At 44.1% G+C, this 23,552-nt stretch overlaps 1 protein-coding gene across 1 annotated transcript in view; it reads right to left on the bottom strand.

Moving 5' to 3' along the window:
* Positions 1 to 801: 801 nt before the first annotated feature.
* MTIF3 (mitochondrial translational initiation factor 3) overlaps positions 802 to 23,552 on the bottom strand; it is a 116,338-nt gene continuing 93,587 nt past the window's right edge. The window contains exon 5 of the mRNA XM_069639057.1: positions 802 to 1,063. Coding sequence (XP_069495158.1) covers positions 833 to 1,063 — 231 coding nt within the window. The 3' untranslated portion in view covers positions 802 to 832. The remainder of the gene's footprint in view (positions 1,064 to 23,552) is intronic.

Below are 23,552 nucleotides of genomic sequence, written 5' to 3'. Positions count from 1 at the left end.
GCTGATCCCTTTGTTGGAAAAACGTGTAATTCAGTAGAAAACTGTACATTTTGGGATTATCATCAAGACTCTAATCACTGTCCATGAATGTGTGCCTGCTACTCTGTTTTGCAAGTGGATTCTCCTGCTATGCCAAATAATCGATACCTTTGGAACATCCTGGAGGAAATGTAAGGTGATAGGAGGTGGTAATGTCTCTGGGTGAGGCCTTACAATTTTCAGGCCTTTGCTACCGAAGACTGAGGCCTTGGCATAAAGGGATAAGAAAGCTCCTAAATACCTACCTTTTCAAAAAAGGGTTAATTTGTTCCCTGTGAGCAGCACGTGTAGTATATTTAATGACTTATTTGGACAATATTGCCTTTACCTACTACACAATACTTTTACCCAAGAGGTTTCAGCCAATCCTCTGCCAAATGTTCCAATTCACTGTGACAATGTGACCATTCGGTTATGAATGAGACTAGAAATGCGGACACAAGTAATAGAGAGAAAAGCTGTATGCCAGAGGCGTGTTTTCTAGAAGACTACTGGCATAAGTGGCGACTCTAATGGGCGGACCCCTTGATTGCGGATACAAAATACATTTTTCTCTAAAGGACTTTCAAAGCCATCATAACAAACAAGTCTATTCAGTGAAATATTAATCAGCTCTTAAACCCAAATTCTCAATTATGACTCATTTGCCAAAACGAAGCAATGTTTAGAGAGGACTAAATGACAGTGTTAAGTGATATGTTTACAGAATGAGAAAACACCCAAAAGGCACCAAATTCATTCCGCCAGATGAAGCAACACACATTTTGGTTCATTTGCTCTCCTTTATTGCATATCATCGCTGAGGTGGTGCACTTGGCTGCAGTGTCTCAGTCTGGCCACTTTCCTGGTTTGAAATGTCGCTGCAGTCTTGCACTTTCTGCTGGTTCTTCTTGTACTCGTGCACTTCTTTTTCTGACAGAGGCCTCAAAACACACATGCCGGCTTTTCCATCTTTAATCAATTTTGGTTTGTACACGCAAACAGCCCTTCCAGGCATAGTGTCAATAATTTGCTCAAGAACAGCCTGCAACAAAATAAAAAATAATAAAATGTTTACTTTATTTAGAAAACCTTTGATTAAAGCTCGCTTATTTGAGAGCTAGTGAGTGATAATATTAGATAGCCTAAAATTCTTGGGGACGGGACATTGTCCCAAGCGATAATGACTCCCCTCCCGAGGTCTAGAAGGCTATTAGCACTGGTGGCAGTAGCAATACATGTTTTGGAGTGTTGGGGGTGAAGTAAAACATTTTACTGTAAGAGTGAGCGAAGCAAAAAGAATAAATGAGGTTGTACATTTTATTTGTGGTTTTTATGTTGTAGTATTTAAAGAACATGTTTGTCTTCATAAGAAACTGTTAGGCAGAAACCTGTGCAGTTCCCTCTGGGACCACTGCAAAAGATTTAAGACTACAGGTGTTTGGCAGTAAACTCACTGGGTAGCAGTCTGTACCACACAGATTCACTTGGTAGCTGTGGCTGAGCAGTCAGACTTCCCTCAAGAAGAGATAGGCAGTATACAGAGTATTCACAATAGGCCAAAAGAACACAGTAGAACAAGTAAACAATGACCAGGGCTTGGTGTAAAAGAGATATAATTATTTATTTAAAACCACATCTAGAAAAACACACAGGCACTAATAGTAAGCAATTCAAAAACACGGTCATTAAAAGATATACACTCCCTTAGAAGAATATTAGACAAGTCTTAAGTAAAGCCCCACTTATTTTCAGGTTAGAATAAAGGGTAATCCCTATTTTTTGTTGACGGGGGGTCTAATCTGAAGGAAGGGACGATCTGTGAAGGAAAATTATGAAATACAGATTGACTACCCCTCTCTTTTAGTCTTATATGGATCCCAGGTCAGGGTTCAGGGCAACCTGTGTATTACATTCACTTAGGTAATCTCTTAGTTGAGAGAAATTGCGCAGCAACTGCAATTTATTACAAAATATCTATCTCTTTAATAGTCATAAAAATATCTTAAAAAACATTTCAGACATGATTATCAATCATACCATTCAGTCATCATTCATATATTCTAACAGGGGAGTTCTAAAACTGAGGAAAAAACTTGTGCATAACAATTGATCAATGTATGCAATTTAGACATTGGAAAAAGACATTAGATTTTCCTTAGGCAGTCGACATATGTTTCGGCCCATTATAGTGTACCACTTATGTCAACGGTGGTCACAACAGTAAGTATCGGGCCATCTTCAGGACAACAATTACTTAGTGGTAGATCAATCTTGTTCCCCATTAGCACACAAACACATACATATGCGTCTTCTGTTTGTGTGTCTTTGGATGCCGTCTTACTTTGGCTATAGCTAGCTCGACGTCTTATATGGTGTTCCTAAGTAAAACTCTCAGAGGTAGTATACAATGGACATCTCTGATGTTCATACAGGTTGGTTGCTGCTATTTGTATATTAGAAGCTGATCTTGCTTTTGCTGCGTGCGGCCAGGTTCCTTTTTACAGTTTATTTGGACATATGTTCCAGTAGTTGATTTATTACCTTATTGTGCACCGTCCGTGCATTGGAAAGGGAGCCTGTCTCCACGAGAAGACGAGAACGATTTCTTATTATTTTCAGACAGCGGTGAGCGCTTAACGCAGATGGCACTCTAATAATTCGTTTTAAAAGGGAGAGAAATGCAGAGAATAAATTGAAACAGGTCACAACACTTTTACAAGAACACAACAAGAGAGGAAGGCAAAGTAAAACCGTGAAGTTAGAGTTCAGTAGGCTGGATCCACTTTAAGAGGATCAAACAAAATGTGTCCAAGGTCACACGGTCGCAGTGCACAAAAGTTTTGAAACGGTTCAAAAAGAGTTGCATTAAAGAAAGGGACCTGTTAGGAGGTCAGGCGGCCAGCCCAGTCTAGAAGGTTAAGGGGTAATTATTACCTTGCAGCAATCTTTAGAAAGGGAGGCCTGGCGGACACGGTACCTTAAAGTGGTGAGAATCCTCCAACGGGGGCAGTTGTTCCTGGCAGCGGATGCAAGTCGGTGCTCAGTCTGGGGGAAGAGAGGATCTCGTTGGGGAGGAAGACAGGAGTCTGTTGCACTGCCAGGGAAGGAACCAGCCGCGGAGTTTCTCAGGTAAAAGGAGCGGCCCTTTGATTCGCGGTCCAGTGGTAAGTGGCTATCCGGTTGCCGGGGTGCTTGGCATGGGCAATTCGACCACAAGCCGGTCTGGGGTGGGAAGAGAAGAAGGTAAACTGGTTGTGCCCACCAGTCAGGGGAAGAAGCCTCTCCAGCCGGGAGATCTTCTCTGTCGTCGGGAAGTGGCGAGTCGGTTCCACAGGGCTCCACCGGTGGTGTCGTCGTAGTAGGTCGGCTCAGCTTATCGCTCGTCGGATTCTCAGGTCCTGTGGCGACTTCTGAAGTTCCAGTCCCCAAAGCCCTGCTTTTATGCAGCACACCCCCGTTCACTCAGCCTAGCTGTCAATCAAACCTGCTAAGTGGTGAGCCGGCCGGCTCACCACTTGTGCCAATCACACAAGAGTGCGACTTGAGTTACCAAGGTAACTCAGTCCAGGGTGCCTAAACCCCCTCCCACACCCCCTGTGGTACCCAGACAGAGTGGCACCACTTTTAGAGGCTTCTGTGGAGAAGCCCGCCAAAAAGTGGAACAAAGGGCTCGACTTGGGTTGGAGTCACAGAAGAGAACACAAACGCCATTTTAGCATCGAGTCCTGGCAAAAAATACCAACCGGCGAATTAATATTAAATAAATAAACCGGCTGTATGTTGGAGGCTATGAGAATTAAATAATTAAAGTTGGTAGCCTCGAACAATGGGAAAATCCCATAGGGATATATTCGCGGTCGAATATAAAAAGTAGTATCCACTGCCACCAGCCAAAACTCTATCAGGGGGGATGGAGACGTGCCCCCTCGACTAACAGACCCCAGGGCAATCGAATTGCCCCGACCAGTACGTCCACAATATGATGGTTTGTACTGGTTTCTGTTAATAATTTGGGACTAGTAAAGCCAATGGTGACTTTACATGCCCTGGGAGACAGTAGTCAGTCCCAGGGTATGGAGTCTATGGTGGGGTGTCACTATGACACCCCTGTGTCACTGCACGGAGGCTGCTGTGTAACACACATAGTAAAAACACATGAGACCCTATGGAGTAAAGGACCCCATAGCTCATAAAACACATTAACAGTCAAAGGAACACCATAAATCATGTCCAAGAGTGGGAGAAAAAAAGAGTCTCACTCTTGGCAGGAGAAAAAAACAAACTCCAGAAATCCAGCAAAGCTGCTGGGGGACTCACTAGGTTAGGAAATTCAGCCTAAACAGAGAATTCTCCCTAACAAACATTTGAATTACAATTCGGTTAAAATGGAACAGGTTTAACATGAGCATGCATGGAGAGTCACGCAAAAGTACACGGTTTCTTCTATAAGAAAGAGGAAGTAGTTCCTTTCTCGTCAGTGTGTTAACTAGCATGTTGTAGCCCAAAAAAATCTTTCCAGAGAGAAAGTGTCTTGTTGAAAATAATCTTGCCAGAAAATTGAATTTGTTTCCTTTATCTGCTTCTAAAGCCCAAATGTTCAGAATGCAGTCAATACCAGTAGTTATTGACTGCACTCGAAACATTCTGATTGGCTGAGAGGAGGTCAATTACGATCTCCATGTGCTAATCCTCTACTTTCCACCCTCTGCAACTAATCCAGAACAGGACTGCAAGATTTATCATTGGCCTCAAGCCCAGGGACCATATGTCTCCAGCCGTGAAATGTCTCCATTGGCTATGGTGGCTGAAAGGATCAAGTTCAAGGCCCTTTGCATTGTCCACAAGGCTTTCTGGGGGCAGTGCCTGCACTACATCAAACTCTCTTTCAAAATACCTTCCTTCTAGAGCCCTTCGCTCAGCTACCTCTAACTCTCTAAGGGTTAGACGCTTCTCTAGGTAAAGAGTGGGGGGTAGATCTCTCCCCTCTGCAGGTGCCTCCCTGCCCCTCAAACGTGTGCCAAACTACCTGAAGATCTGCAAGCAGCTCAAAGCGTTCCTCTTCTCCGCTGCTTTCTCTCTCTCCCTCCACTGCTGACCTACCTGACATAACTGTCTGCTCTATGTTCCTTACCCGTATTTTCCAATATTTCAATAAAGGGAATGCTCTTCCTGTCACAAGTTTCTCCTCCATTAAATATCACATTCTTTTTCATTTTAAATGCATCCATGCAGCGGCTTCTCGCTTTTTCCCCATCCCCCTGCACCCACATGTTTGAACGCAGCATAAAGCTTTTTTTGCTCACGCCACCCTTCTTATTTACACTCTCCCGTCACAAAAACAATGAACAGTGTGTGGCTCTGTAATCGTGTCGCTGCAATTCCCCCCCCCCCAAATCTGCAATTTTTCCTTGATGAGCTCAAGAACGCAAATACTGGATGTGCCCCCTGAGGTACCTTATGTTTCTTATGGTTACGCCAGGCCCCCGATGTCTTTCTATGTGAAAACCCACACGTTGCAGGCTCTGGGAGGCCACAATGACCGGCTGCATCCTGTCATCATTTTCAGTGAGCAGGAGATGACTGCACAGCAGGCCTGAGCCTAGATATTATCGCTGTTTAAAACTAAGAACACGGTCCTGCATCCAGACCCTATTCCTATAGTATCTATTTAACAGTTTGGGATTATCAGCGATTTCTGAGAGCACTGCCAGGTAAGACTTCAGGTCCGTTATTCCACTGTGAATGGCCCATTATGAATTATCATAACAAAGGGTCATTTATTATGGACTCACCCTGGCATGCAATCGGGACTTAAAGAACATAGTTAAACTACCGCGACATACTCTAAGTTAACAGGGCCCACACTGATGGCTCCTTTTGTCACTGACCACAGTACAGATACCTGAAAGTCGTAGACTTGAACTTATTTAGAGAATTAGGTAGTCTACCCCCCAGGGCATTCATTCCTAGTCAGATTGATGCCAAGGGTGGCATTTCCTGTGAACAATCTGGCACTACCCTTTTTCCTAAAATTGTCATCCTATGTCATTTCATCATTCCCCCATTGGAAAGGACCCCTTAGTGGGTCTATTCATGAGGCAGAACGAGCTCTCTTACTGTGGATGTTTCCTTAGTTACTGTCTGAGCATGCACTTGCTAGGTAATCTCAATGCTACATCTTCTGTTTAACCCCCAAACTGAAAGAGAAACGAACAGCACCATCCCATTTTCTCCATGGTGTGGCGCAAGTCGGAATCCATAGTGCTCAAGTGCAAGGTTTTGGCACAGCCAAGCACATTACGTTTCCGCTCTGATCTACGCTTCCTCTGGCTTTACAGTGTAGGCAGTGAAGTTGTTAAAACACTTGCCTCAGAATAAAGAGAATCAGTGAGAGCTGGGTTGAATCCAACATCTACCAACACCCAAAACCAGAACCCGTTTGTTTTAGTAACATGTTTTCCCCCCTCACTCACCATCCCCTCTCTCCTTCAAGGATTTCACACTGTCTACCCATATTACATATCAGGTGTACAGTCACACTCCTCCAAGGTCTAGAAGGTGAAGTCTTTAAGAGCACCATTGCTGAACATAATCGTCCTTTAGGAAAGACAATAACTTCGCCCACTCTTGCCTATAGCAAGCCAGGTAATTCCTAAGTGAATAGGATATCCACTCAAGGGCGACAAATTCACATAGTTACGCACCCAGTCGTGATAGTAGGTGTGGTGATACTCTTCCAATTTTTTGCAATGAGAAGCCACGCCACTGCCAGGAGGATCACCACTGCTTTTCTGTCCCCCTTCGGGAGCTGTCGGTGCTCTCGGAACCATATTGCTAGAAGGTAAATGGAGCAAAAATGAGGACCAAGGCCATGAAGCCAGCGGTGCGGGCTGCACTCCCTGTTACCACGATGTGGTATAATTACTTAACTGCGTCTTTATAAGTAGTAAATCTTCAAACAATTTCTTTGAGTTTTTGAATTTGAAGTTTATTCGTTTTCACATTGGTGCTACACAGTTATAGGTCACTGGTCTAGCAGATGCATCACATGAGCTCTAGTTGGCCTATGCATTTCGGATAAGTATCTTTCCTCAGGGCCAGCTCATCTTGGTTAATATCATGTCTTAACCAATTACTGGTTGGATAAATTCCCCACTGTATACCAGAATACAACATATTTTCAATAAACGCATGCATCATAATACGTGATATCAGTTGAACATTGTAATCCATTCATCAGAGTCATCTCTAGAGAACACATATTGTAAAGACACCATGGATTGTACAATCAGTAAACAGTGTAGAAGGTAAATGGAGACAGTGTTCAGCACCGGGAACCCTTGTACCTTTTGCAGTGTGTTCCCTACTGTCACTCAAAACTCACGGATCTTCGAACAGGACCACCAAATGGGTTGCCAGTCCCCCTGTGCCCCACATTCCTTCCCAACAGCTAGGCGGTGTACTGGTGTTCATGGCTTGTAGTGCCATTGTACCATCATTTTGTACCAGATTTCTCTAATTTGGATGGCGTTAGAGAATTTTGGAATGCATTTCCATAGCTCCTCCCACTGCTCCTCATCTACCTTCGCCTGAACGATGGACTCCCACTTAGTGATATACTGTAGTGCACATCCAGCGATAAAGAGACGAAACGAGATGCTTAGAGCCCAAATTAGTTAAAATATATGTTTTTCAAAATAGTGAAATCCCCAATTGCTGCTGCCTTAGAGACCAAATGCCCGAGTTGATTGTATCTATGTCGCTCCCCCTCTGTTAGCTGGAACAAGGAGCATAAAGATGACCTGTCAAAAAGATCTCACACCAGTTTACACCCAGCCATTTCCCATCTGACAAATTAACGATCTTCACACCACGGTGTAAATTGCGGGTTTCGAAAAAACAAAGGTGTGAATGGTGAGGGGAAAGTAGATGGATGGTATCTTTTGACCAGACCGTCCCAGGTGTCACCCACAACTCCAGTAACCTGGCTGAGATACATGTTTTGTGGTCCCTTCCCTTTGGAAAACCATAACACCTCGTTCAGTGGGGATCCCACCACTGCCCTATCCATTTTAACCCATGGTTTAGTGGCATCTGGGCAGAACCATTCCTTAATGACTCTGATTTGGGCAGCCTCGTAGTATGCTTTAAAATTTAGGAAGGCTAGACCCCCTTTATGCTTAGGTAATTGGTACTGTACGCAACACCCTAGTCCTCTTGCCCCTCCATACAAAGTTGCCTGTTAATTTTAGCATGTTGTCTGCAAATGCCATATTATTGCGTTTAATCCTGCTGAAAGGTATGCCCTTTATTCCCCACACTTCCTTCAGGCAAATCAACAGAGGCTCCAAGAAAATTGCTAACAATAAAGGGAAAAGGGGACAACCATATGTTTTACCTCTTTGAAGCTCAGTCCTCTCCAACAGGGATTCACTGATTACCAACCCGGGCTGAAGGTGCCATGTAGTGAGCCTTTACCAGTTGTAAAAAACCTGTTCCGAACCCCATCCGTCCCATTGTGGTGAAGAGAAATGACCATTCCAAGGCCTTTTCGGCATCAAGAGAGCAAAATCACTGGCATATTTGTTTTGCAGAATTTCTCAATGATGTGGGAGATCCTGTGAATATCATCGAACGTTTGTCGGCCGCTCACGTAGCCTGCTTGGTCCTCCCCTATAAATCCCGGCAATAAGCCGTGCAATCTATTTGCTAAACTTTGAGTGCAGATTTTAGCGTCTATGTTGTCCGGTGCTATGGGTCGATATGACCCATATTTGGAGGGATCTTTGCATGGTTTGGGGATCATAAAATGTTGGCCTCCTCCATTGAGGAAGTAATGCCTCCTTGTTTTCGAAATGAGTTACATAATATGGCCATGATGGGAGCCAGTGTTGTTTTGAATTTTTTGTTTAAATGGTGTCTAGAAAGCCAGCCAAACCTGGAGATTTGTGCAGTGGCTAGATGTGTATCCCGTTGACTACTTCCTGTTGGGAGATCTCGGCTTCCAACATTATATTGTCGTCTGCCGCTCTCTGTGGGAGGGATACAGTGTTTAAGCAGTCCGACTGAGCTTCACTGCTAGGGGAAGGGGCTAGGGGAAGTGTATAGTGTGGTGTAGAATGATGCAAATGTCTTTAGAATAGCCCCTGTCTGAGTGACCCCCGTCCCTCTATGTCCACCACCTCCTTTATTACCCTCAAAGCATGCTGTTCCCGAAGGGCCCTGGCCAGCAGCCTCCCTGGTCTGTTGCCCTCTGTGTAGTATAGCTGTTTTGTTCCCAGAAGGGCCTTCTCAGCCTTTTTAGTTCGAAGGAGCCCGCTCTGACCCAGCAATTGTATACCTCTTGTTCCAGGGCCTGTTTCAACTCCCTCAACTGTTTAATCCTCTGTGCCTTTAGTGCGATCAGCTCCCCCCTAATCACTGCCTTGAATGCATCCCATGTAGTACTGTTGGAGGATTGACTTAAAAAAGGCAAGAATGTTCTCCCTAATCACACTAGTTATCACTCGGTCTTGGAGAAACTCCCTGGGGAAGTTCTATTTCTAAAGTCTGCTACCCCTGGTCATGATGTCTATTTTAGCTTGCACCAGGGCATGTTCCGAGACCGTAATGCTCCCTAAGTCTGTTGCCATTACCCTGCCCATTAAGACGGGGGTCATCCAGATGTAGTCGATTCTGGAGAACGTCTGGTGGACCCCAGAGAAAAAGGTGTATTCCTGTTTTTGGCCGTGTGTCACTCTCCAAGAATCCCTGATGCCCATCCTATCCATAGCTGCCATCAGGCGTTTTGACACGGTCCCTGCACCCTCTAGTCTAGATTTGCTTCTTTCTAGATCTGCCGTCCAGACAAGATTAAAATCCCCCATGAGAACTACCTCCCCTTCTGCAAAATCTTCTAATTTGCCCAGTACTCTAATCACAAAACCGCTTTGCCCAGCGTTAGGGGCATATAGAGATGAAATGGTAAGTGTCATCTGACCTAGATGCCCGCAAAGCAATACAAATTGACCCTCTTTGTCCTCCCTCATTTTAACAACGTTAAGTCTAAGTCCTTAAGGGCTATCAAAACCCTGCATGTCCTGTTGGTCGTATTAGCCTGGAATGCTCTAGCAAGGCCTCTCAGTCTATCTCTTTTCCTAATGTGTGTCTCCTGGAAGGCTACTATGTCTGGTTTATGATGTCTTAAGGTGATGTGCAACCTTTTTCCTCTTAACAGGGGAGTTTAGGCCCCCAATGTTTTGTGAAAGGATCAGTAATTTGAGACTCCTACCAAAGGCCTTCTCTTTTTACCATGGGTACGCTCAGAACATTTTCTCTAACCTCTAGGTCACCCTTCTTAGGGCACCTAACTGTAATCCTTGGTCTTCCCTTTCCCCACCCTTAAACTACACGTCCCCTCCCCAGCCGCAACATAACGCACATGCAAACCAACAGTCGAGTCATGGTGCGACCAATAAAAGGTTCCCTGAGCAACTAATGCCCAGAGCCTACCAATTGACCTAGAACACAAACACATGGGCTCCCTAAAGCCTACCAATAGATTCAAAACCCTCCACGATCCCACCCCCTAGAGAAGACCCTCCCCATCTCCCATTGCCATCCGCCTGCCGCCGAGGCTGCTGGACCTCTGTCACTCCACCCTCATGTAGAAGATTCCCTCCTCAAGGAACCTCTTCCGCCACATGACCGAGGTCCCTTAAGTTTCTGTGACCATTCCAATGCATAGGTATTCCATTTCCTTTGCCTGCTGGTCTCTGTTGTGGCGTCCAGATCTTCTTCATTTGGGTACAGCAGAGACAGTGTCTCCCTTGCTGTTGTAATGCGATGTGCTCCATCGAGGTGCAATAGTAGACCAAGAGGGAAGGTCCCTCAGGATTGTATCTCCCTCTTGGTGAGTTTTTTTTATCACAGGGCTCAACTCCCTGCGTTTCTGAAGGGCGGCCAAGGCTAAGTCCAGGTTTAGCTGGTTTTCCACCCCCTCACCTGCAGAGGGCCAAGCCCTTCTTCCGCAGGCCAATATAGCTTCTTTCTGAGGGTAGCTCGCCAAGGCTGTGATGATATCTAGAGGTCTGGGATTGGGGCCGATACTTGTCTGACCTGTGCGGTGCACCCAATCTAATTTGATGTCATCCACTGGAGGTTCCCGTCACCCACTTCTTCTGGCAGATTTTGTATGCGGAAGTTGGAGCGCCTGAAGCAGTTCTCAAGGTCTTCACACTGCAGCTCCAGGTTCATAGATGTTGTGCGTAGATTCTCCAGTAGCCCCCTACTAGAGCTGATGCCTCCGATAGCTCCTGAATAGCCCTTTTGTTAGTGTCTGTCCTCTGCCCTATTTGGTTTAAGTCCACCTTTATCTCCCTAATGGATTGCTGGAGTTCCTCCTTAACCAAGCCAAATTGTTCCTGAAAAGATTTCATGAATTTGTCTTGGAAGAACTTTAAGCATTGTAGTAGCTCAGCTTTATTCAGAGTGTCAGTGTGGTCTGTTCTCCCGGGTTCTCTGTTATCTTCATGCGTCCTCCCTTCAAGGATACACCCTGACTCCAGCAATGTGGCAGGTTGCCTTAGTCTCCCAGGGTCAGAAAAACTTGCCTTCAACTTGGCCCTAGGCATAGAGGGAGGTTTAGAAATCTGCTCCACCACTTCAGGGCTGCACTACCATCCTAAAGGTCAGAGTATGCGGAGGCACGGTAACGGTGCCGCCAGGATGAGCCCCCGTCCATCCAGAGTCTGATGGTGGCGTTTCTGGGCAGGGTCCCTGTCCTGCCCAGAAACCACTTCAAATAGATGTTACTGCTTTAGCAAACCCCCTACAGAGACCGTGGCACGCTTTCTCCACCTCTGCGTCGGACCGCCACCAACCTCGAATCGGTCAGGGCTCCTTCTCACCCAGGCCTCTGGATGCGGCCCACGAGCACCGGCTCCTCATCCTCACTCGCGCGTTGGGTGCCCTACCTTCAGTTTCCTAAACAGATCCACCCTTCATGCCCCAGCTTCTACTCTGGCAGCAGGACTTCTCGCAAACCCTTTCCTTGTGAGAGCGGGCCCTCCTTTGCCACCTCTCGATCCGCCTCGTCCCTTCTGCATGCTAGGACTACGCCGCTCTCCGGATCACTGGATATTGTTCGGAGATCAGCCCCGTACACCAGGCACCGCGCTTCATGGACATTGCTTTGCCCCTCCTGCTGGCTTTCTGGTTGTCCAGTGGCACCTCACCTGTCCGCTGGGGTCTGCCGTGCCCCAAGCATGACTCAGCACCCCCACAGATGGGCTTCGTTGTCAGCCAGGTCTGATCCTGGGCCGAGGGGGTCTCTCGTTCTGGGTCACTGTGGCTGGAATCATGTCCCCGTCACTTGGGGGGATTACGTGTAGTAGTACTTGTGATGGATATCACAGAACCGGTGCAATAGGAGGAAGGAATGCTTTTCTGCTGCCGTTTCTCTTGTGGAGTACACCAACTCGCTCCTGTGTCGGCGCCATTTTGATTGCCCCAATGCTGCTTTTTAGTTTTCTTTCTGCAAACAGTGGCACTTTTTAATTACAAATAAAAAGAATGAACAAAGTGGTAAAAAAATGTATACTGTATGGGGTCACTGGTTATCACTACCTCCAGCTCTTTTGATTTTACCACCTCCGATAGCTACACCGCCACCTTCACTACACCTCTCCTGATATCACGTCCAGCACTGCCTTATATACATGCCAACCGTCCCTACTACATTTACACTAAAAGGGTCAAACTCCAAAACGTTTTCTTTCTTCCTCCTTCTGAAATATCACCAGCCCAGATGAAAGTCAATAGCGTATTCGGTTCTCACATCTACTCTCGCCCCATCGCAAAGTTTCAGTGTTTTTAACACCAACGTTCCTGTATACTATGTTTTGCTTTGCTAGTTGGTGGCTGTGTGAGATCATCGATGCCCTGATTAAGAAAGAGGACTACCAAACCCATCTGAAATCTCTGCTGTGCTCATCACATGGTCAATGTTACCTACAAAGTCATCTACCATGTTCAGAAAGCTCTGAATGTCGTGTTTTTACAGTACACAGATAGTAGTGCACTGTACATGCCAAAATGATCCAATGTATTCAAATCTATTGTCGCTTACAGAGTGCATGTATTTGCCTTGCATTCTAGGACTTGGAGTCTTGGCTCGATAACTGGAAACACTAACCTGGGTGGTGGGGCTGTAACCCGAGGTCAAACAAAGAAAAAAAGCACCCATACATTTTCTGCAGAGTTTGCAATTTGTTCGGCTGAACAGTCCAGTACCATTGTGTTTCTATTATGTTCTATCCTGTCACCTGTGATCCATGATGCTAACAAGTGGGTGTTGCTCGCAAAACAGGCGATGGTGACAGGCGTGCAGAATAGGAGGATTGTGCTGCCTCCTGATTGTGTTGCTAAGGCAGACCATTTATTGTTAGAGCTGCTTGGTAATGTTAGCTGAGTGATGAGACGTCTGCTCACAACTTGTAAAATATAGTCAAGTGGGAAAGTGTACCCCAGCTTTAAATGATAACTCATCATACACACGGTTTCTTGTCCTTTGTTATAACAGGATGAGACTTTTCATCAATAAGTCTATCATGAATGTCCTAATGAAAGACAGAAATCTGAGCTATTTTGTACTTATTTTATTTAGTGGTGATGCACAGGCAACATGTGTTTCGCACACCAGATGTGTTCTAAAGGCTATAAAAAGTCTAAAGGTCTGGAGTACATCTGATCAGTGTTTGCCAGAGTAATGATTCATTTGTGAAAATTCTTGTTATTACTAGTAGAGAGTTTCAAAGAATTGGTCTCTTGCTTCCGGTGGCCAACAGATTGGAATAAAAAAGAAAAATGTATTAAAATAAGTCAGGTTTGTAACACCTTAGTGTCCCTGCCGGCTTTGTCGAGACTTTGTGGAGGACGTCAGTAACATGCTGTTCACAGATGACAAATCCGTCATGCCTAAGCGACTGAACAGGATTGTGTTTTCAAATGAAAGAGTGTTGAAATTAACTTCTCAAGTCAGCCATGGGGATGGGGGGATGAAAGAGGGAGACTTTAGGAGGTCACCCTAGTTATGGTGAACAGGGAAGACTCTGAGAGGTTAGTCAAAACCCAATCACGTTAATGTGGATGAGCAGTCAAGGCTTAGAGTTAGGAAAAGTGAGAGTGGTCTAGGGTTACAGAGACTCCACACAGGGCAATACTTAATAATTCAATTTAGACGGTCAACTTACAAAAATACAGTAGTTTATTCTGCCTTTGAAGACAACATTGTAATCAAAAACCATATATCACATCATAGTGCAGCCTATGGCGATGGCTAGTGGCTATGTAGTGTTTTAAAATATACAGTGGGCACGGGTGAAGGCTGTGCTCACTGGCCAGGGCCGAGGGCCCTTTCTTGTGGGATCAAAGGCTGTGGCCACCTAGTGGGGCCAAAAGAAACATATTGGGGGAACATGTACAGTGAACACGGCCGAAGACCATGGCTAGTGTCCTGTAGTGTTTTAAAATATACAGTGGGCACGGCCAAAGGCCGTGCTTTCTGTGGGCAGGAAAGATATGTATAGTGGGTCCAAAAGAAATATATTGGAGGAACATGTGCCAGTAGCCCGTCAAAAAACTATGGTATAATAAAACCCAGTGCTCCAGATAAGATTTTGAGGTGGGAGTATTTTACTCTCTGTTTTTAAACTTTGAGAGTAAATGTGATTTTGAGTAAAAATGACTTTTCTCCTTCGCAAGGGAGTAAAATGTATGCAACATCCAGCCGACATGTGAAAAAACTGTAGGGAAATCATTACTATGCGGCAGCATTCTGCAATGTGACAGAATACACCTTTCATTATTTCTGGCCATTTGAGCTCTCCTGTATATATTTAAATGTTGAAATCACTAAAACCTAGCCAATTATATAGTGAAGCATACATGAATTTGTATTGCGTATATTGAGATTCGATAGCAGAATTGTCTTTTGATGTTTAATGAAAGTCCCAATTTCCTGGAGCTATTACTACCTAATGGTATGCCAATGTTATGATACAACAGTGCAGAGAGGCAAGGACTCCATGCTAAATTCTATATCTAATCTAGTGGTCAAATGGTTATTTATATAGCTCTTTTGGCAAAGCACTGTACATAGAACATATTTATCACAATTACCACCAAACCAAAGTCGGTACTCCTTTATCGACCATGAAAGGATGAAAGGCTGAGTTGGACTTGCCGGGATTCGAAACCCGCAACCCACAGATCACGCAGAGATTGCAGCAACGAGTGCTCAACCCGCTGAGCTATCTTATTGGCTAACATCCTTCAGAGGTTGGTTAACTGAGTATCGACTGAGGTATAATAATCACAGTACCTAGATGTACGACAAACCATTCATGAAACGCTACATAAAGTTAAATAACTATCTGGATTATCACAGGGACAGGTTTTGCTGAGTTTCTATTTCAATTACCATTGTAACTTTCATTTGTTTGTTTTTGAATGGCGCTTGCACTTTCTTGAGAGTCAGGTTTTGGATGTTTTATTTGTAGTTTTGAAGATTTGAGAGGCTAGAACACCTGCGATCAGTGTAATGGCAATTACTCACCCTTGAGCAAAGACTCTGCTGCCACTGACCATTTATAGTAATGTACCCCATTGACTGCAAGGTTGAATGGATGTAAACTAGACTGTGTATAGTCATCATTTTACACACTGTTTTTATAATTATAAATTAAATTAGAAGTGTAAAAATGATCTGCCTCTGCATGATTATGCACACAGCACCGGAACTCTGAAAAATACAATTGTGCAATACTGATTTGCTTTCACTGGAAAAAAAAAAAATAATTTGTTAAAAAAAATATACATTCTCAATTGCAGCTTAGTTTTCCATCTTATTAATTATACAATCCTAAAATTCTAGGAAAACATGCACAGTGCTTCTGAAGCTGAATGGAAAGAAACCATTCCTTTTATCAGTGTGCAGTTTATTTTTTTGAAAGGCTTCAGAGAAATACATTCTGTTTCTGAGGTGGCTTGCAATTACATCCATGTACATAGAAATCACAAGAAGCCTTCTGGTTTCTGTCAAGTAACCTGACCTTTGCACTGCCCTCTGCTCTAAACCTGTTTGTAAATATACCCATGAAAATAATAAAGCTTGTGTATTTACAAGATTTTCCTGCGTAAAAAGGCCTAGTACTCGCCTTATCTGGAGCCCTGATAAAACCCTTGAAATGCAGTGAAAACCCATAGTGAAGGTGCAGTTAAGTTGCGCAGATCTAATGCAACAAAAACCCTTGAAATTCACCGGATTTGGGAAGTTATGACCAGCTTAACTCGGCATGTTCCTGCCCATGAGCACATAAATATTATAACAGAAGGGATTCATAATGACACACAAAATGCCATTATGGGGGACCTTGCATTATGGGGGACATCAACAGGAGCGTGCAGAGTTAAGCTTGCCATGACTTTCACAGCTGCTGAATTTCAAGGGTTTTGTTGCGTTAAATCTATGCAACTTAACTGCACCTTACTAAGGTTTTTTCATACACACACACACACACATTCACTTTTAGTAGAGAATATCACTTACTTGTAGCTATCAGGTAACTAATAAAATGCAAGAAAAATAGGCATAATCAGTCCAAATTCAGAAGTCCAGCCCTAAGATGTATGGGCCTAGTGCGAGGTAGCCCAGGAGGCAGCATGTCAGTTTAACGGCCAGTGTGCAGAATGGCTCCAGGGGTTCTCATTCTATCAAGATTTGGGTCTGGAAGCCAGTCGAAGCCCACCAATGGTAAGTCTGCGAAAGCAGCAGATTCCCAGGGGTAGTGCACTACCATATTTGGAATTTCCTGACCACAGGGGGCAGGAAGAAGGCAAAATGTCCATATGGCCAAAGAACAAGCAACACAATCTTGTGGCAGGCCATCTTTGGGTGCTAGCCACCTTTAGTAGACAGTCGCAGTAAACTCAATAGTGCATGAGTACAACATTACAAAAACGGTAACAATATCACTGCTGCCACTCACTTGTCTTGTTTTCTACACATATAAAAAGTAGTAACCGAAAACCCAAAAGGTAAAACGTTATAAGGATACAAAGTATCCTACACTGGAAGGTGATGTGTGCAATTGTAGAAATACAAGAATTCCAAAACGAGGCACAAAGTCTCTCAGTACTGACAGTCTTAGTGACTTCGTCTGTTTCCCCATAACGATGAGCAAAAAGCAAGGGAAGTAAAGCTGAGGGCTTTCCTTTCCATCAAAAAGTCAGGACAGAGTTCACAGTCAAGCTAATTAATAGAAGGGTGTCCCATAGAAATCTATGGAGGGAAAGGTACAAAAATAAAATCTTTCCCAATAGAGGGCACCTGTTGATTAAATTCAGAGTGAAGCACCCAGTGAACGTCCATGTATATGGGGCATCTCAAAGAAAGGCCCAGTCCCCATTGTTCTCTTTGAGGGCATAACGGGCACTGTCTTCTTCAACAAGCACATTGTGTGGGGCGCTGGTCCACATTTTAAAACATATTATTCCCAGGACACCCAAAAATTAAGAACAATCCATAACAATGATCCCAAACATTCTGCTTCAGGATTTATAGAGAGCCCTGGTCTTTTATTCGGTTCTGACTCATACTACATTCCCAGACTTAAATCATATAGAGTTCATTCTTTCAGACACTCGCCAATCCCCTGACTCCCCCTGTATATCTTCCTGCTTTCACTCTTTTTCGCTTCTGGCTCCAAGACACTCACTTGAGCATCCTACCACTCTTAATAATGGATTTCCGCTTTTTCCATCTTCAAGACAGACACGTCTGAATCTACTGTCCACATCTACCACTTAATATGAAACAACGAGAAGTGCTCCCACCAGTTATGAGGGAATATTATATGTGACTCAATAACCAAATTCACATCATTATTGTATGCCTCGAAGAGGTTATACCCACAGCAACCCTATTGAAATACAAGACTTCATCTGAGAAAGCAAGCAAGAAATGTTTGAACACTAAATCATTTAATTCATGTATTTAATAATCTTAATGTCAGAGATCTGAAATAATATATACAAAGTAAAACATAAAACAAATGGACAGTACAACGTGTGCCACAGTATGAATCTGTAGACATAAAAAGAAACAAAATACATGAAATACAAGTGTTCAAATGAAAAAGCAATACAAAAATAGAAATGGAAGCAATGCAGTCAATCCCCATAGCCCTGTAGTAAATAACAGTGTACACCTAATCCTATTCTAAGGGGGTCAAATCGCAAAGGGTCTACTTAAGGACATGCGCTGACAAATATTTCAATTTTATTTCATCTTGAGTTGTATGGCAATGGCGCTTTCAAACGTTTCAGTGAGTATGTAGATGTCAACAGCTTCGTCAGGCCCAAACGATATTTGATCCTGTGATTAATAATAATGAAAACCAAAAGCATACCTAAATGAACATAGGGTCACAGAAACTCTTGCTAACTGCGCTAAGTGACTACCCATCATCAGTGAATCAACTAAATAAGGTGTAGACAATGCATACCTGAAATGTGAACAACTAACCAAGAAGCCAGACAGGACCTTGTTTAAAACATCTATTTGTAAGCCTTGAAAAGCCAAAGTCATCCATGAGTTATATGCAAAGAGATAAAATGATAGCTAAGAAAAGGGAAGCATACTATACATAGGGAGATATCTTACCCTCACATATACACTGGCAGTGTACCATAAAAAATGTGAAGCACGGAAGATCTGACACGTGCCTAAAAAATTCACCCTGCATAAACAGAATGATAATTTTGATGTATTAGTATGCGAGCTAATCCCTGTACAGATAACATGGTCACAAACAAGAATTAAATACGGAGAACATCTATGCTGACCAGAGGTGGTCTCATTAAATAGGAGGGAGAGTTTCATACATCAACGTCTCAGAGTTCTATAGCAGACAAACGCCATCCTCTGCCTGTAGTCTATAGTAACCGAACACCCAGACACTGGTAGACACCACTTAATGGTGCATGCTCACAAAGCACAGATGCCCACAAGTGAGTATTACAAATCAACAAGATTTACCTTAACCATTTGTCCCAGGGAAGGCAACAAAGCTGCGTGACCGTGTGAACTAAAAAAGAGATGCACAATATGGGGCTGGGAGCACGCCATTTAAACGGAGGCTGTTGCTAGTCACCCGACATGCCCCTGCCAAATTGTGCCAGTTCCCTCGAGCTGACAAAACGGACGCCATCTTAGAGAGATGCATTGAAAACGGGTAGTGTGAAGAATCCTACAGATCCCTCACTGAAACCTGCCCAGAGTCTCCTCACAGGTGGCCTGGGAAAAAGGCAGGCGCTTCCTGATCACAACCCCATGGGGATGGTGAACTGAGGGAGGATCACCTCGGAGGAGATGGGGCCCAGGGTGGTGAGGAGATTCCATGGGATGAGACGCAGTATTTTTCCTCTAACATGAAGATTCTTCCCAATGTGCCTAAAGAGGTTATGGCTTATTGTAATGTCTCTAAACTGTATGTTAGATCTGGGATTGTGAACCCCAAGTTTATAAAATCAGAGCAAGTTATAACAAAAGAAAGACCTTTTCCGGTATCCCAAACTAAACTTCCTCAATCGCAAGGGTACAATGTAAAAGGATATGGAGATGCTGTCTTCTGTACACCATCTTCCTTTGTAAAAATGAATTATCACAGCCCTCCTGTTAAAAATATTAAGGGAATAAGATCTACCTTTAAAAAGAATGTAGAAGTTTTAGATCAAACTACAAGTCCCAGAATCCTAGAGACACTGAGATGAAGATGAGGGCTACGGAGACATGCAGGTGTAGCAGTCAGGCAATTACGCCTTGTAGCCATTGCAGGAGTTAGGCAATTGAAGCCAACGGCTCACACCTGAAGTCCATTACACAAGGTGGGAAGCATAAAATGACCAAGCAAGAAAGCAGGAGTAGAAGGAGCTGAAATACAGACTGGAGGACTGGCTGCAGTAACAGTAGCAGAGAAGAAGCACGAGAATTACGAGAAAGTGGCAGAATGGATAACAGAGCACGGAGACAGCAGATTTCACCTGCAATCTCCGAGTGATTACTTTTCTGTCAAACTCTCAATTACAGAGGCTGCGCAGCAGAAGACGTGCAGGAGGCTGAGTTTTCCCCCATGTGATTATTTATTTGAGATTTTGTAGACCGCACCACACGCCCAGAGGCCTCAGAGCACGCACACAAAACACACAAGACAGACAATCAGTAGATGGAAACAAATAATGCAGTATCATAGAAAATGAAGTTTGAATCAGAAACAGGTTAATCAGCTGGTAGGTTGAATAGATACGTCTTCAGACTTTTTTAAAATTCCCTAATAGTAGGAGTAGCTCTAAGGCTATACAGAAGTATATTCCAGGCAATAGGGTTCTGGACATTAAATCTGTAAATTTACACCTTGGCTGAACAATTTTCAGTTGGTTCTCGGACCTAAGAGAGTGCGAATGGATATAGTGAGAAAGGTAATCAACAAGATATTTTGGGGCCAATTTGAGTACACACTTGTGTGTCAGAGTCAAACGTTAAGGGGTGACTCTTTGTTTTGCAGGCCGGCAGAGGAGTGCGGGCTAGAAGTAGTTATATGGGCCTATCTAGAGAGACCCGAGACGGCACAAACTGCTCTGTTCTGGGAGATCTGAAGAGATGACAGATTATGCTGAAAACAGCTAATCAGAAGACTATTGCTAACGTCCAGGCGCGAGTTGACAAGGGCGATAGCAAGAATGGCCGCATTTTCATGTGTCACAAATGGTAGGATATGGCAAAGTAATTTATTAACCAAACCACACGAAAAATGGATCTGAGCAACATGCTGATTCATGGTTAACTCTGCATCCAGAGTTACACCTACGGTCTTTACTTTTTTGGCCACTGGAATGATAGTGCCAGAAATGGAGCAGCTCTTATATTCATCTGGTAAGGTTTTAAGCTGCGAGCAAGAGGCCACAATCAGGAGTTCTGTTTTCTTGGTGTTTACAAAGCCATGGAAGTGCAGGAGACTAAGGCCAGAAGCAAAAGGCAAGCCAAGGGTCTTCAAGTTAACAACTGGCAGAAAGGTGGGAACAGAACTGGGGAAGGGAGCCAAATGATTGTGAAGAATACCCTGAAGTAAAAGACAACCTTTGGTGTAGCAGACGGCTAAAGCCAGAAGGGAAAGAGTCTTGTTAGCAGGTGAAAGCTCTCCTTGTGGTGGTTAGACAGACTGAGGAGGCAGAGGCTGCTCTTTTAAGAATGGCATTAAAAGCAAGACTCCCTTGCCTGCCTGACGAGGTTGAATGTCAGGTTGAAATGGACCTAATAATTCACAATTACTGAAGCAGTATGTACCGAAGGCATGGTATTAAACAGTGAAGACAAACAATGTATCACAGTTCAGGGGTGTTCATTGAACTTCAATTGGGTTGGTTGAACGCCTATCTAAACCTAAATCTATGGATGGGAGCAAGCTGCGACCGGGGCAAATGTTATAATTGAAACCAGGTGGTGTTGTAGGATTGTTACTATATGATGTTATAATCTAAATGCCAATAAAATCTGATTTTCATAAAAATAATAATAATAACGCAGTCCTAGTTGAGCCTGTCAAAATAAAATGGCCTATACTAATAAACCTATTGCGAATCCTTACTTCTAAATACAAAAGGGTGTGGGACAATGGTGTATGTAAAAAGAAAAGTGTTCAAGAAATAATATGCCAGAACGGTTTTGTGCAGTTGGCTTCCCTTCCCCATGTTTTTAGCACAGGGCAAGGTGGCACGTTTGTGCTTCGCACACACTCTGGTTTAGGATACAGTTCAAAGCACAGGCATCAAGGCCTTCTACCAAAGCCTCTTTTCCAATAACAGTCTCTTACTGCAGAGTGTCTGTCGTAACAACCAAATCTCAAAGTTCCCTTCTTATCAGGATATTCACATGCACAAGTTCTCGCTTTCAATGTTCATCATAGGTCTCCCTCCTACAGGCTGAGATCCCATTTTTATCACAATGTTCACACTTGGTCTCCCTCGTTCAGGCTCAGATCCTCTTGATATGGATCTCCCTTGTTTGGGCTCGGATCCTCCAGATATGGATCTCCCTCATTTGGGCTTGGATCCTCTTGATATGGATCTCCCTCGTTGGGGCTCGGATCCTCTAGATATGGATCCCCCTCATTCGGCTCAGATCATCCAAGAATCACAATCGAAGACTTTCAAATGTGCAATGGGTTTTGCTTAAACCGACGCAGGACCCCTTCGATTCACTCACACAATTGTTCACATCAATCTTCTACTTTCCTTTCTTTTGGCGGAATAGCTTACAGAGACCTTTGATTGCATATTCATGGCGCCGGACCACACTGTCAACGATATCATATCTTTCCTTCTCAAGTTCAAACATTCATCAGCAGTTTAGCTTTACTTGTGTCTTTTATCACACGTGTTTAACAATGTTTGTTCAATCGCTCATTATACAACGTTGCCGCTTGCAACCTTGACTTCAACACAGAGCGGTCTTGCATTGGTTTCCCCAACTCACCGGCTGTGTTGATTTCTCTATAATTTCTTTGTTCTTGGAGCCAAGGATGATACCCTGGCCGCTGCTGCTCCTCCCTGCCTTGGTCAGTTACGCGGGAGGGCCCTTGGTATCTCTGACACACAATGCAGGATTCTTCAGTCTGGTTTCCTGGCCTTAAGCTTTCTGCTTCGAAGGTTTATTGAAAGTACTGGCGTCTTGCCGAAAAGGTCAAGGGTAATTCCCTTCTTACGGACCCCTCTTGGCTTGCCGTCCCTCGCCTCTCGTTCAGTTGCCGACTCCAAACCGCTGAGCCTTCATGTGGTTTGCCTCGCTCAGAGTGTGCTCTCGTGCTCCTCCTTTTATCCGTGTAGTGAAGTATAGTGGAAGTCAGGTGTGAGTGATTGTCAGTAATTGCCTGACCTCACCTGACCATATTAGCGGGACATGTCAGATACACTGCTCGGGTTTGAGTCTGTTTTCTCCCAGAGCAGGCTATCCATGGGAAAGTGTTGGAGAAGGAAAGGGTGGGGGGAGGGTAAGATTCCCATGTATCCTACCTGGTAGGATGGGCTAAAGGTGTTACAGGGCGAGGGATACCGCGTCCCACCATCCGGTGTCCCACTACCAATCCACAAAGACTTCTTATCCAGGTGATCCTCCCCAGGAACTGGATCCAAAAGTGATGGCCTTGTCCTGGCCACCTGGATGACAGATCCCTGGGGACTAGTGGGCGAGACACCTTCTGGATTCTCACAAGTAGTTGTTACACTTGACCTGTGGTGGTATATAAAAGTGTCAGCCGATGTCACATTGAAGTGGTTGAAGCAAAACGTACTGTGGGGCAAGGGTGCAGGTTTTCATAGTACCAGCAGTGGAAGTGTTGTTGAAATTAGAAGCAGCAGCACAGAGATACATCCTGACAAATACACCAAAGGTAAAGTTGTAAAGAAGTTGTAAAGAATTATTGACATTTGAGGAATAT

The sequence above is a fragment of the Ambystoma mexicanum genome, chromosome 7q (genome assembly GCF_040938575.1).
Source record: "Ambystoma mexicanum isolate Mex_15411 chromosome 7q, UKY_AmexF1_1, whole genome shotgun sequence".
NCBI lineage: Eukaryota > Metazoa > Chordata > Amphibia > Caudata > Ambystomatidae > Ambystoma > Ambystoma mexicanum.
This window is presented reverse-complemented; position numbering and strand designations above follow the sequence as displayed.